This window comes from Arachis hypogaea, chromosome 19 (genome assembly GCF_003086295.3).
Source record: "Arachis hypogaea cultivar Tifrunner chromosome 19, arahy.Tifrunner.gnm2.J5K5, whole genome shotgun sequence".
Lineage (NCBI taxonomy): Eukaryota > Viridiplantae > Streptophyta > Magnoliopsida > Fabales > Fabaceae > Arachis > Arachis hypogaea.
The window spans coordinates 12,369,930-12,384,343 of record NC_092054.1 but is presented as its reverse complement, the minus strand read 5'-3'; the positions used below and the strand labels follow the sequence as shown (position 1 = coordinate 12,384,343).

Here is a 14,414-nt window from a genome sequence, read left to right as displayed (position 1 = left end):
CGTCGTTTGGTTTGTGTGCTCAAAGACCCAAAGGTTTCTTGCCTTCCATATGTTCCAACAGATACTTGCCGCAAGACCCAGCAACCTCTTCCCATCATGCTGCCGCTCAAGCTTTGTCTTCAATTCCTGCCACCATTCAAAGAACTGGTCACCGGTAGGATGTGGAAGGTGCAGGTAAATTTGACTTCTACTCCAAATTTTCTGGGCTCTCTTGCATGTAATTAGACAGTGGGTGATTGACTCTGGTTGCGTGTGACAATAAGGGCAAAGTGAACTTGTACTTGGAAATCTGTGATGGATGAGCTCTAGCACTGGAATTCGACCATGGAGGCATTTCCAGAGGAACATCTTCATGCTGGGAGGGACTTTCAGCTTCCCCAAGTGCTGCCAAATATGTTTTTGCTTCATGTGGTCAAGGCAGTGCTCTAATGGAAGGTGAAAAAATAGGTAAGCAATGTTATAACCTGAGGCCGTGTCATACACTTTAGATTTGTTGAGACTCCATTGAAGCACATGTTCTCCATCTGCAGGTTGAATTGAGTAGATTCTGCTTTGAATTTCAGGGGGAAAACTGTTGGCAGTCAGGTTGTTGTTCCAATTTCTATCAGGCAGCATAAGATCTTTTGCCCAGAAGACCGGATTCTGCGGGGCAATAGGTTGTGACAGAGGGATACGGAACGGATACGGCAGAGGTAACCAAGGGTCGCTAAATACTCGGATGGAACTACCAGAGCCAACCCTCTAGTTCAAGCTTTTTTCAACAACCGTTCGGCTCTCTAAGATGCTGCGCCAATCCCAAGAAGGTGAGCCTCCTAACTCAGTACTAATCGCATTGTTGTACTTAAAGTATTTACCTTTCAGTGTTCTTGCTAGGATAGAATTAGGTTGAGTAGCAATCCTCCAGTACTGTTTTCCTAATAAGGCGAGGTTTTGAGCCCTCAAATCTTTCAGGCCTAGTCCCCCCTCCTTCTTAGGTCTGGACATTGTATCCCAGCCAATCCAAACCATTCTCCGTTCTGTTCCTTTTTGACCACACCAGTACTGAGTAAGAATTTTGTGAATTTTATTAATGAATGTGTCTGGCAGTCTGAAGCAGGAGAGTGTATAGATTGGAACAGCTTTCCCAACATCCTTGAGTAAAATATTTCTTACTGCGTTTGACACCATATTCTTCTGTCATCCTTGAACCTTTTTCTGAATCTTTTTCCTTAATCAAGCCGAATGTAGCTTTTTTAGATTTGTTAACTAAAGAAGGGAGGTCCAAATATTTGTCCTGTGCACCGATATGTTCAATATGTAGGTTGGCTGCCACCTGGGTCCGGATATGATTTGGGGTATTGTTGCTAAAGAATATTGAGGATTTGTTGAGATTCACTTGTTGTCTACTAACCCTCTCGTATTCACCCAGGGTGTTTAGAATTTGTTCACAACCATATTCTGTTGCCTTAGAGAATAGAATAGAATCATCAGCAAAAAGGAGATGGCTAATAGTGGGACTTCTTCTGCACACCTGAATTCCTTGAATTCTATCGCTTAATTCCGCTTTGTGTAGCAAGAAGGAAAGACCTTCTGCACAGAAAAGAAAAAGATAGGGGGATAGAGGGTCACCTTGGCGGATACCTCTAGTTGATTTGAAATAACCAAAGGGTTGTCTTTCCACAACAACGGAATAAGAAACGGTAGTTACTAATTCATGAATCCAGTTTATCCACCTTTCACCGAATCCGAACTTAGTTAAAATGAACCATAGAAATTGCCACTCCACTCTATCATAAGCTTTACTCATATCTAACTTGACTGCCATTTCATGCTGCAGACCTGACTTTTTATTCTTTAGATAGTGCATACACTCATGAGTAATCAAGATATTGTCTGAAATTAAGCGGCCCTTGATAAAGGCACTTTGGGTAGGACTAATTAGTTTATTCATACAATCCTGTAGTCTATAGACGAGAACTTTAGAAATAATTTTGTAAATGACTGTAGATAAACTGACGGGTCTAACCTGTGTCATCGTAGTAGCATTCAGAACTTTTGGGATGAGACAGATATGTGTATGGTTGAAGCTTTTCAAAATTTTCTCCCTTGAAAGAAACTTCGAACTGCTCGAAAAATATCTGCACCCACTATATCCCAAAAGAATTGAAAGAACTTTGCAGTCATGCCATCTTCGGGGCACTTTGCCGGTGAATACTAAAAGTGGCTCGCTTAACTTCCTCAATAGTGACTGGTCTTTGTAGCCTATGGTTCATGGAAGCTGTAACCTTAGGCTAAAAGTACGAGAATAGGGGATTCGGGTCAGCATGGGCAGTTGAGGATAAAATGTCCCGAAAGTAGTCTTCCGCCACTGCTGCAATTGATGAGTTGGACAAGGCTATTTCCCAATTCGGTCCATTCAGTCTCCAAATCTTGTTCCTTCGAGTTCTAGTCCTGAATTTCCGGTAGAAAAAATTAGTATTTCTGTCCCCCTCCTTTAACTACTTGATTCTCGACTTCTCCTTCCAGTACATCTCCTCTTGGATAAAGGCTTGTTCTAATTTATGTTCTAACTTCTGGATATCCTCTCCTCCATTAATCCCAACTCTCCTAAGCCCTTCAAGTTGTCATTCCAAATCTTCAATTAATTTTTTAGAATTAGACCTATCCATTTGCTGCCATGCCACTAATCGATGCCTGCATAATTTCAATTTTTGGGCTAAAACATACATGGCCGAACCATCAAAATATGTTTCCCAAGCTAGTCGAATGGTTTCCCTAACCTCCTCCCTGCCACACTATCTCTCTTGAAATTTGAAACGCCTTTTAGATCGTTCCATTAGGGGGTTTGTGTCAAGAATAAGAGGGGCATGGTCTGACCCTGTCTCTGTTAACCTTAAAACAACTGCATTTGGGTATTGGTGAGTCCATTCTTCGTTGTCAAGGCATCTATCTAACCGTTCCATAATTAGGTCCTCATTCCTCCTTCTATTGCTCCACGTGAAAGGCCTACCAATCATTTTCAAATCAACCAGACTGTTACTGCCAATAAAATTAGTGAAGGCCGAGATAGCTTGATGAGATGTCACACCACCACCAACTTTTTCTGATTGGTTTGTGATAGCGTTAAAATCTCCCAAAATCACTAACCTTCCCTCCAATTGCTGAAGCAAAACTGAAATATCTTCAAATTGGTTATGCCGAACTTGATTATTAGTGCTCAGATGGACTCCCACCAAACTTCATAGCTCGTTCAAAGCCAAGTCTTTAACTTTCGCAGCAATAAAATATTCGGAGTGGCAAATGATGCTTACCTCACAACCATCCTTCCATACCAAAATAAGTCCTCCCGCTGTACCTAATGGATCCACCAAAAACCAGTTTGAATATCCATATTGTCTCAATGCCTTTTCCACCATCCGAGGTTGATTTTTGGATTCACAGATGAAACCAACCTTGGGGGAGTGGGACTTATGAATCCCTTTCAGATTATGGACTGTCAGGGGTCTCCCCAAACCCCGACAGTTCCATGTTAAGATTCTCATGGTGCTGTGGGTGCCATTTGTCGGCTGGCACCCTCTACCTCTGCTTGTTGTATATGGCTTTCCTCTATACAGAGCTTCTTCTGTCTTTGGACATTTTCCTTCCCAATAGTTCTTCTCTTGACACCACTAATTGGGCTCATATTCACTGCACCTCTACGCGCCATCTGCTTCATTTTTATTTTTTTATCCAACCCCACTTCCGAAGTATCATATAGATTTGAGACCGGGATTTCATCTAGCACCATAATTGAATCACCCTCCCTTGAACCCATCTGATTGCTCTTTCCAGCATCAATAATTCTTTTGGTATTGTCATTTTGAGCAGCCCCAGTATTTATTAATGGCTCTCCCTTTTGGTCCTTCATACTGAGGCTGGAGAACCCATGAATCAGCCATGCCAGAGCTGGTTTCCTTCTTGGTTTAGCCTCATTCGGGCCTGTAAAGCTTGATTCTGCACTGGCCTTGTCCTCGTCCCTGTCTATTCTTCTACTAACTTGATTTGTACGAACCCAATCGCCTATTCGGTCTTGAGTCACTGCCCCCTCCTTAGAATCCTGAATCATGGCACTACAACCTTTAGATTCATGACCAAGGAGCGCACAATAAGTACAAAACTTTCTAATTTTGTCATATCTCAGCCCGATTTCCATATAACTTTTATTTGGTCCCTCAATTTTCAGACTGTCCTTAATACGTTGTTCCCCGTTGATCTCTATCTTTGCTTTGATAATCCTCGACTCCTTACCTCTGACATCGAAGAAGTCTATATCAATTACCTTTCCCACCTTGCTGCAGATCTTCCTACCCGCCTCAATAGTTTTGAATTTTTCCGGTAGCCCCCACAATTGAGTCCATATCAGGAAGGAACTAACCTTGTTTGCTTCAGCAGTATCCTCTTTTGACCATCTTCGAATATGAAGTATATAATCCTTGAAAAGTCAAGGAGAACCCTTTTCAATTCTGATTGTTTCCACTTCATTATCGAAGAAAAATTGAAATTGGTTATTTCCCATATCAGCAACTCTGAATCCTTGTGGTCTTCCCCAAATTACATTAAAAGCTTTGTCCAGAGTTCTTACTGAAAATATTTTCTCTGTAAAGAGTCTTCCTACAAGGCTTTTTGAGCAAGCTTCAATGCCTTCTAGCACATCCCTCTCCTCCAAACGTACCACATCATCTTCCTCCTAATTGCTATTTGTGTTCGGCTGTTGGTGAGTTTCGCAAGTCTCTGACATTTGGCTTTTAGAGAGAGCGTTCTGTCAACTCCAGCCGTCACAAGGAGATCTGTTCTGATCACACAAAAGCCCTAGCAGAGCACAGAAAAAACCCTACAGGGCAACGGGGCGGGTAGGGGCAGGTTTTTGCTTTACCCGACCCCGCCCCGCCGTACAACAATTCGCGTAGAACCCGCCCCACTTCTACCCACGGATAGTAAAACGTTGGACCCCGCCCTTATCCGCCCCTATAATTATTAAAATCTAATAAATAAAATTAAATATCAAAATTTATATAACCATCATCACATACATAACATAAATTAAAGTAAAAATTTAAATATGATACAATATTATTAATCATTTACTAATTATTTTACATATATTATATATTAAAATTATATATATTATATATATACCAGGGCGGGTAGAGGCAGGTATTACCTAAACCCGATCCTGCCCCGCCCTTCCCAAGAACCCGTCCCGTTAAAACTCGTCCCGGTGCGGGACGGGTAATTACCCGTCCCAAGTAAGTAGGGGCGGGATGAGTACCCGCGGGTTCGAGTGGTGTTGCCATCCCTATTTAGAGAGACACTAAAATTTTGTGTCTCAAAATTAAAATTTTTTTCATTACCAAATAGTACAATATTAAATATTGTTTTCAATATCCGGCCACGGCCCATACCGAACACTACCTTTGAGAACGTAAGAAAATCAAGACCCAAAAAAAAAAAGAGCATAAGAAAATTGTTTAATTTTGTGTTGGGCGAAAAAAGTGAAGAATTGAAGAAAAGAAGAATTAGAAAAATGAAGAGATGGAACAAACATGTTTAGCTTTGCAATTGGGCTGGAATGAATATTAGGGGCCATTACGTGAATATGTTGATTCTATTGGGTTAAAATACAATTCTTAGAAAATGTGAAAACATGGTATGTATGCTAAAGCAGCAGAAGTTGCTAGGTGCATTACAACCGAAGCCGTGATACATGGATGGCCCTAATCCTTAAACACGGAGCCAGTTTTGGTGTTTTCGTGCACATACATATTATTTGATTATTTTTTGAAATTTTATTGTAAACCCTCTAAATTAACTGTGCTCATATTTTATACTGTTTGAGTTACCTCGAAAAATACTACTTTAATAATTACAAACGTCATTTGTCCAATTGTCTTAAGAGTCTTCTTATAAGCGGATAGATGCATATACTAACATAAAATATTAAACGAATTAAATCAAGCATTAAACTTATGAGTTGTCACATCATTAGTTAGATGGAAGTATTTAATTAATTAATTAAGTCAATCATCGTATTTTCGCATAAACAAATTAAACCAGTCTGTGCAGACGCCGGCGGCCGCCAATGAATTAATTGGACAAATATATAATTATAGAGACTCATACAATGATACAATAGTCATTGCATACGCATCATGGAGAAGCACATGAAGCATCATAATTCATATTGATGAAGAGAATATTATTATAAGTTGCTTTTTCGCCATGGATGATGGATGAGTGACTGAAAGTCTCAAACTGCTGTCGTTTGTGATTATAGTTGCATACTAAGATGTTTATATTATGGTGATTATTATAATTACGATGTCTTAAAGATATATTAAAATTAAAGTAATATTTTTAATTTAACAAATAAAAAATATAATTAAAATATAAAAAATATCAATTTTATTTTAATAACACGTATATAATTATCTTACTCACTAAAACATAACTATTTGATGGTTAATAATACTGTTCCAGGTGTTACCTGAAACCGGATGATGTTTGAGCTCGGATACGATGTCCAAATGCTCAAGGGAGTGGTTTCCGACTTGTCTTGTGTCAGAGAGCCGCCGTCCGAGTTATGTGTTTGAAAAGGTGGGAGGTGGTACCTGCAAGACATTCCAATGCCTAAGTTAGCAAGGGATTAAGTAGGTTTTAGTGTATTAGAACTTAAGTATACCTGAGGGTGTCAGTATATTTATAGGGGATGAGCCATTAATCACTGCTGAAGTAGTTCTACTTCTGATGGTGGATAACTGTCCCTTTATCTTAGGATCGTTGAGATTTCTCTTCTAAAAGTGGGTGAGAGATTTGGGGAGGTAGTTACTTACATATGTAAGTATGAGCCTACATGAGGTTGGGTAGAGGCTACCTTTGTAGTTGGGTCTTTCAACCTTATTGGGATAGGCTCATATTTTTTGCCAGGGTATGAACAGTGCCTCTATTTGAGTCCAGCCTCCTCGCTGTGAGTCAGATTCAAGTATCAAAGAAATTGGAAGTATTCAGGTCGATGTCTTCTTTCAAGTCGAAAAACCGACGCGATTTCAAATTGAAAAACCGACGTGATTTTGGATTGCCAACTGTCACGTCTGTTGGCTTTTCGTATTAACACGTGGGAGCAGTTATGTTGGTAACGACACACCTTTTAAATGAGTGGAGTTTTTTTATGATTTTGCCCCTAGTGTCTTATAAATACTTTCCGCCTCTTTTGCTTTCTTCTTTTTCGTCTTCCTCTGTGAACTTTTTCTTTCTTCCGCACTTCCTTCGTCCTAGTGTTTGGTGCTTCAAGACGCTTGCTCTTCCTTTGTTGAAACTCCCCTCTCTTCGTTCTTCTCTAAAGAAATGTTAGTTTCTTACTGTTTGGCTTTACAATGTTCTTTCATGTTTATGTAATTTCTACTTGATGAACTAGGTGCCTGTCAAGGGATTTTATATAGTTTTTATATATCTCTATTGTTGTTTCGTTGCTGTACTCGTTAGGAGCCTTCAAGATTTGTTGTGTTTCGCTTTTTCTTCAAAATTTTATTTCTTTGCGGCTGTTGGTTGCTTTTTATTCACAAAAAACTACCCTGTTTTGGACTTGTTTGTAATGTTCATTTTTTGTGTAATATAGGTATCTCTTCTTGTACACCCTTCTACCTTTCTCAAAACATGTCTTCCCGGATCCCTGAAGACTTGTTGAAATGGGTAGATTCTTCCGTACGTTCTTCCCATCCAATAGTTGATAGTGTTTTTATGAAAGAACTCCATAAACACCATAGGATCTGTAGTTCTGCTGAGGATGAGGCCAAATATGAAATAATAGCCCCTGATCCTGTGGACCGAGTTTGTTGTGGAAGAGTTACTGAGTCAGAACCTCACTTTATTTGCATATATGACTGTCTGTTTATCCATCTGGGGTTACTTTTTTTTTTCTGATTTTAAGATAGAGGTGTTGTCCCATTGTAGAATGGCTCATTCCCAGCTCCATCCCAATTCTTGGGGGTTTCTTAAAATTTATCAGATTGTCAACTGCGAACTCGGATTCTCGATCTCCTTGAGAATCTTTTCTATCTTTTTCATTTAACAAAGCCTTTTAGTGCTCTGAATAAAAAAACAAACACAGTGAGTCTCCTTCCGAGCTATTCAAGGTCGGAAGGTATTTTCCATCTTTGATGAGTCATTTCATGATTTTAAGAATTTTTTTTTAAAGTTCGAGCTGTTGAGGGCCATCATCCCTTTTTTCTTGAGTGATAACAATGAACCCCATTTTCAATTGTACTGGGCGGAAGCAGCCCCTGTAGAGAAGTACAATTTAGTAGATCTAGACGAGGTAGAGGAGGCTGTGGTTGAGTTCCTCCGAGAGGCTTGGGGGCGGGCTCCAAACCTTGACACAAAGAAATTCCTCCTCAGAACTCCGAGTTATGTCCGTACCGAGTTAGGTAGCCTTTTATTTTTTATTTTGTAGATACTTTTTCACTTTTCGACCTTTCATATATTTTTTCTTTTTACTTTCTGACTTTCCTGTTGACGCCTCGTGTTTCTTTTTAGAAAAAATGAAAAGTGGGTCCAAGACATACCTTAAAGTCCATGAAGTCAAAAGGAATGCCCGTACCCGAGCTGCTCAGTCCCAGGAGGGTGGGACGTCGGCGACACCTTCTCCTCAGAAGTCAAATTCGGGGACTTCTTCCTCTTCCCTGGGTAAGTCGGTAAATCCTCTTCCTTCTCCTCCTCCTCCTCCTTTTTTAATCACTACGCCGCCTATCCCTCCCTTCTCAGAGCCAAGTTCCAAGAAGAGAAAAACCTTGCAGCCTGGTGTTTCCAATATTGGCGATGCTGGATTTGACAGAGTGAAATTCTGTGAGAAGCACATCATTCCTCACAACTCTATTTCCATGGATGATGTTTCGATTAGAAATCATCTCCAGATCTTGATCCCGGGAGGGATAAGGACTGTTGTGGTTTGCACTTTCCTCCTGAAAGAGTTGGATAGGACTCCTCTAAATGCCACTCAGCGTTCTTTGGAGGCCCTTCAGGCTGAGGTGGCCGCTCTTCGAGGGGCAGAAAAGGAGCTGGATGAGGAAAAAGGCAACCCTTCTGGCCGAGCTATAGAAAGCTTGGGAGATAGTGAGACAGTCTCTTGCTTCTTGTGTTATGGCCGAGGGGTTGTTAAAAAAGGCTGAACAAAGTTATGCAAGAATTTTTGGGGACAACCTGGATTTGAAGGAGCAGATGGAGCGGCTTAGGGAGAGTTACATGGACTTGGAAGTGTCTGTTGCTAAAGGTACTGATGAAGTGTTTGAGGTTCTCAAACAACAAGTTTGGGTTCTTGCTCCCGACTTGGATTTATCACCTCTTCACCCTAATAAAGTCGTAATTGACAGAAAGATCGTCTCTCCTCCTCGTCCTCTCACCGAGTCACCAACTCTGAGTTGAGAACTGCTGGGCAGCACTTGGTGGAATCTCCTCCCCAAGAAGTCGCTACCACCTCGGAGGTTCCTCCGAGTTCTTCGAGTTAGCCCGAGGTCGTTCCATTTAAAGAAGTTCCTCCGACCCCTCCAAATACCACTGCCGATCCGACCTCCTCTCCAGCTGATGACCAAAATTCTCTTATTGACCTTGTTCAATATTTTTATTAAGGCCCGGCTTGTGGGACCGTCTCTATGAATACTTTTATGTATATTTTGAATATTTTTTTGGTATGTTTGCTTCTGAGTTTGATCCTTTGGAAAGGATCTTTAACAACTATCTTTTTAAACGTTACGTTGATCCCTTTTAATAGGGTTCTCCAACTATCCTTTTTGAAGTAGTGATAAGTATTTCGAAAGGTTTTTTATTTGAATTTTCCTTTGAAGATGTTATTGCACTTGCTTAGTCGTACAGCCGCCATCGAGCTGTATTAGTGACTGTTGATAGGGCTCTTGAGGAAGCCTTTCAGTACTTTATCCTTTATTTTTAGGATTTCCTGGAACTTATTTGTTTAGACTAATTCGTCTGCTACTTAAACTGTTTGTGAGGCTTTGACGCAAGCCTTCATTAAGTATCCTAACTCCTTAGGGTTTGCAGGAATGAGTTTTTCCATTACTTAACATGAACGACCAATTTTGCTTTATTATTGAATCGTTTTTCTTAGGTTATTTCTGCGATGCATTTTAGTCTGCTCGGGGCTTTTCGACTTATAAGTCGTTTGCCATCTTGTTTCCAAGTTGTTATGATCATCATTTATAGCCTCTTTACACCGACTTGTACCTCGTCGCTTTATCTTACCGACCATATAGGTCGAGCAACGGGTTTTCGCATTTTTTTAGCTTAAGTTGGTGTGTATCGTAGGAATAATAATGGAATTTTAGAAAGGAAATATTGTCATTAATAAAACATATGTTACAAAGATGCTTTTGCTACTAAAGGAAAAATTCTTACCCTTAGCCCTCGCTTTGATGCCTCATTAAAACCCCCTTCAGGAAAATCCTTCTCGAGAAAAAACTGTGAAGTCGGGAAAAAGAGTACATCAGGGAACGAAATACGCTTCTAGCTGTAATATCTCTTTAGATTGCAAGCATGCCACGACTTTGGGAGCTCGGCTCCATTTAAGTCAGACACTTTGTAGTAACCCTTTTCCAATACTTCAACTATCTTGAAAGGTCCCTTCCACTTTGCAGCAAGCTTCCCTTCGCCCGACTTGTTTACTCCGATGTCATTTCATATCAGTATTAAGTCGTCTGTGGCAAAGATTCTTCGAATGAATTTTTTGTTGTATCTAGCTATCATCCTTTGCTTTAGCGCTGCTTATCTTATCTGTGCTTGTTCTCGGACTTCTGGGAGTAGTTCGAGTACTTCTTTTTGGACTCTAATGTTGCCAACCTCATCATAAAATCTCACCCTTGGACTTTGCTCATTGATTTCTACTAGGACCATGGCTTCTATTCCATATGCAAGTTGGAAAGGTGTTTCTCTAATCGTGAAATGAGGTATTGTTCTATTAATGCATAAGACTTGTGGAAGCTCTTCTACCTAGGCTCCTTTTGCTTCCTGCAACCCTTTCTTTAGTCCAGCTTGTATGACTTTGTTGACTGCTTCTGCTTGTCCATTAGCCTGGGGATGTTCCACTGATGTGAATTGATATTTTATCTTCATGATGGATACCAAGTTTCTAAATGTAGAGTCGGTAAACTGGGTAGCATTATCTGTAGTGATGGATTGTGAAACCCCGAACCAAGTAATTATATTCCTGTACATAAATTTTTGACTTCTTTGTGCTATGATAGTAGCTAGTGGTTCTGCCTCTATCCACTTAGTGAAGTAATCTACTCCCATGATGAGATATTTGACCTGTCCAGGCGCTTGGAAAAAAGGTCCGAGTAGGTCTAATCCCCATTTTGCGAAAGGCCATGGAGAGGTTATACTAATGAGTTCTTCAGGGGAAGCGACATGGAAATGAGCATGTATCTGACATGGTCGACACTTTTTAACGAAGTCGATGGCATCCTTTTACAAGATCGGCTAGAAGAATCCAGCTCGGATCACCTTCCTGGCTAAAGACCGTGCTCCAAGGTGGTTTCTGCAGATGCCATTATGTACTTCCTCCAGGACTTCTCCGATTCTAGAACTCAAAATACACTTTAATAAAGGGGTGGGATATTCCGCTTCTATAAAGGATGTTTTGCACCAGAGTGTAGTTCTGTGCCTCTTTCCAAATTTTCTTGGCCTCTTTCAGCTCCTCGGAAAGAATGTCAAATTTTAAATATTTGATAAAGGAGGGATCATCCATTCGAGGTCCAAGCCAGAGATAGGTAGAACATCCAATTTATTATTCACCGACTTCGCAATTGAGGGCTCGTTTTATTATCTATTTTATCTCCTTTAGAGTTTCTTGTATCAAACTCATATTATTTCCTCCCGGCTTAGTACTTGCCAATTTAGATAGGGCATCTGCTCTGCTGTTGAGTTTTCGAGTTATGCGTCGAACCTTGGTATCATAAAATTGTTATAGATGCTCAAGTATTTTCTCCAGGTATCTCTTCATATTGGGATCCTTTGCTGGTACTTCTTATTGATTTGGGAAGTTATTATGTGAGAATCACTGAAGACTACCACTTTGGTCGCTCCTATTTCTTTGGCAAGTTTTAATCCTGCGATCAGGGTTTCATATTCGACCTGATTGTTGGAAGCGGAAAACTCAAATTTTAGAGAAACTTCTATTTGAGTTCCTTCTTGGTTGACCAATATTATGTCCGCTCCACTTCTGACCTTATTGGAGGACCCATCTACATAGAGCTCCCAGGTTATGGAGGTCTCAATCTGATCGCCTGTAGATTCTGCGACAAAGTCGGTGAGGCATTGAGCTTTGATAGCTGTCTGAGTTTTGTATTTCAAATCAAACTTAGATAGCTCTATGGCCCATTGCACCATCTGACCTGCAACATCTGTTTTCTGAAAGATTTGCTTCATGAGTTGGTTTGTTCGGACTCTTATGGTATGAGCCTACAAGTAAGGTCGGAGCCTTCTAGATGCTACAATTAAGACATATACAAACTTCTCAATTTTTTGATACCTTAGTTCAGGTCCTTGTAATACTTTGCCAGTAAAGTAGATGAGCTATTGTCCGACCCCGTCTTCTCGGACTAAAGCGGACGCTACTGCTTTCTCGGCAACAGCGAGATATAGCACAAGCTCCTCTCCTATTTCCGGCCGAGTTAGGATGGGAGGTTGGCTCAGAAATTTCTTGAATTTTTGAAAAGCTTCTTCACATTCGAAAGTCCATTTGAATTGGCATCCTTTTTTGAGTAGTGAAAAAAGTGGCAAGGACCTCAAGGCTGATCCTGCTAGAAACCTGGACAATGCTGCAAGTAGGCCATTCAGCTGCTTGACTTCTTTCAAACAAGTCGGACTCTTCATTTCTAGGATTGCTCTGCACTTGTCGGGGTTAGCCTCAATTACCCTCTGTGTGAGCATAAACCCCAAAAATTTTTATGCTTCTACTGCGAATGTGCATTTGGTGGGATTTAGTCTCATCCCATGTCTTCTTATGGTGTCAAAGACTTGTGAGAGGTCAGTTAGGAGATTGGTCTCTTCCTTAGTTTTTACTAACATGTCATCTACATATACCTTCATTTGATTCCCGAGGTGAGGCACAAACACCTTGTTCATCAACCTTTGATATGTGGCCCCTGTATTTTTTAATCCAAATAGCATAACCACGTAGCAATAGTTTGCTCTGGGTGTGATGAACGATGTCTTCTCCTGATCCGACTTATAAATCGGGATTTGGTTGTATCCCGAGTAAGCATCCATAAATGATAGGTATTGGTATCGCGAGGAAGAATCCACCAAAAAATCAATGTTAGGTAGGGATATGGGTCTTTTGGACAAGCTTTGTTGAGGTCGATGTAGTCGACGCACATCCTCCACTTTCCATTTTGCTTTTTTACCAGTACCACGTTTGCTAACCATGTCAGGTACTTGACTTCCCTTATGAACCTGGCTTCAAGGAGAGCTTGAACTTGGTCTTCGACCACCTGGGCCCGCTCGGGTCCAAGCTTACGACGCCTTTGTTGGACAGGTCAGGACCCGGGATAGACAGCCAGCTTGTACGTCATGAGCTCGGGGTCTATTCCTGGCATATCGGAGGCTTTCCAAGCGAAGAGGTCGGAGTTTTCTTGCAGTAGTTTCACGAGCTCCTTCTTCAGATCGGCTCTCACGTTGACTCCAATGTTAGTGCATTTTTCGACTTCTCTGATTTGAACCTCTTCTATCTCCCCTTCGGGTTGTGGTCGTTGCTCTTCTCTTCTTCGGACTCCTCAGAACTCAACGACATTGACTTCTTTACCTTTGCCTCGTATGTTCAAATTTTCATTATAACATTTTCTTGCTAACTTTTGATTTCCTCTAATGGTAGCAATTTTTTCTTCTGTAGAAAATTTCATGCAAAGATGGGGAGTGGAGACAACTGCTCCTAACCAATTTAAGGTTGTCCTACTGATCAGGGCATTATAAGCTGAAGTTATATCGACGACGATGAATTCGATGCTTAAGGTTTTGGACTTCAATCCCCTTCCAAAAGTTGTGTATAGGAAAATGAAACCCAGTGGCTTAATAGGAGCATCTCCCAACCCGAAGAGGGTATCCGGATAGGCTTTTAATTCCTTTTCTTCCAACCCCAGCTTATCGAATGCCAGCTTAAATAATATGTCGGCTGAGCTGCCTTGATCTACTAGGGTTCTGTGCAAGTGAGCATTGACAAGGATCATGGTGATTACTACCGGGTCGTCGTGCTCAGGTGTGATGCCCTGTCTATCTTCTTTAGTGAAGGAGATTGTCAGGAGATCGGGTTCATCATTCTTGACTTGGTAGAGTTCTTTTAAATGTCTCTTCTGAGACGGCTTGTTTAGCCCCCCTCTAGCGAATCCTCCCGATATCAT

At 40.9% G+C, this 14,414-nt stretch overlaps 1 protein-coding gene across 1 annotated transcript; it reads right to left on the bottom strand.

Annotated features, from left to right (window-relative positions):
- Positions 1–13,793: 13,793 nt before the first annotated feature.
- Positions 13,794–14,414, bottom strand: LOC140182144 (uncharacterized). The gene has a single exon (XM_072228266.1). The coding sequence runs from the start codon at positions 14,412–14,414 to the stop codon at positions 13,794–13,796; it is 621 nt and encodes a 206-aa protein (XP_072084367.1).

Bases quoted from the DNA above. Each gene is read 5' to 3' on its own strand.
- LOC140182144 (XM_072228266.1), bottom strand. From the start codon at position 14,414: ATGATATCGGGAGGATTCGCTAGAGGGGGGCTAAACAAGCCGTCTCAG.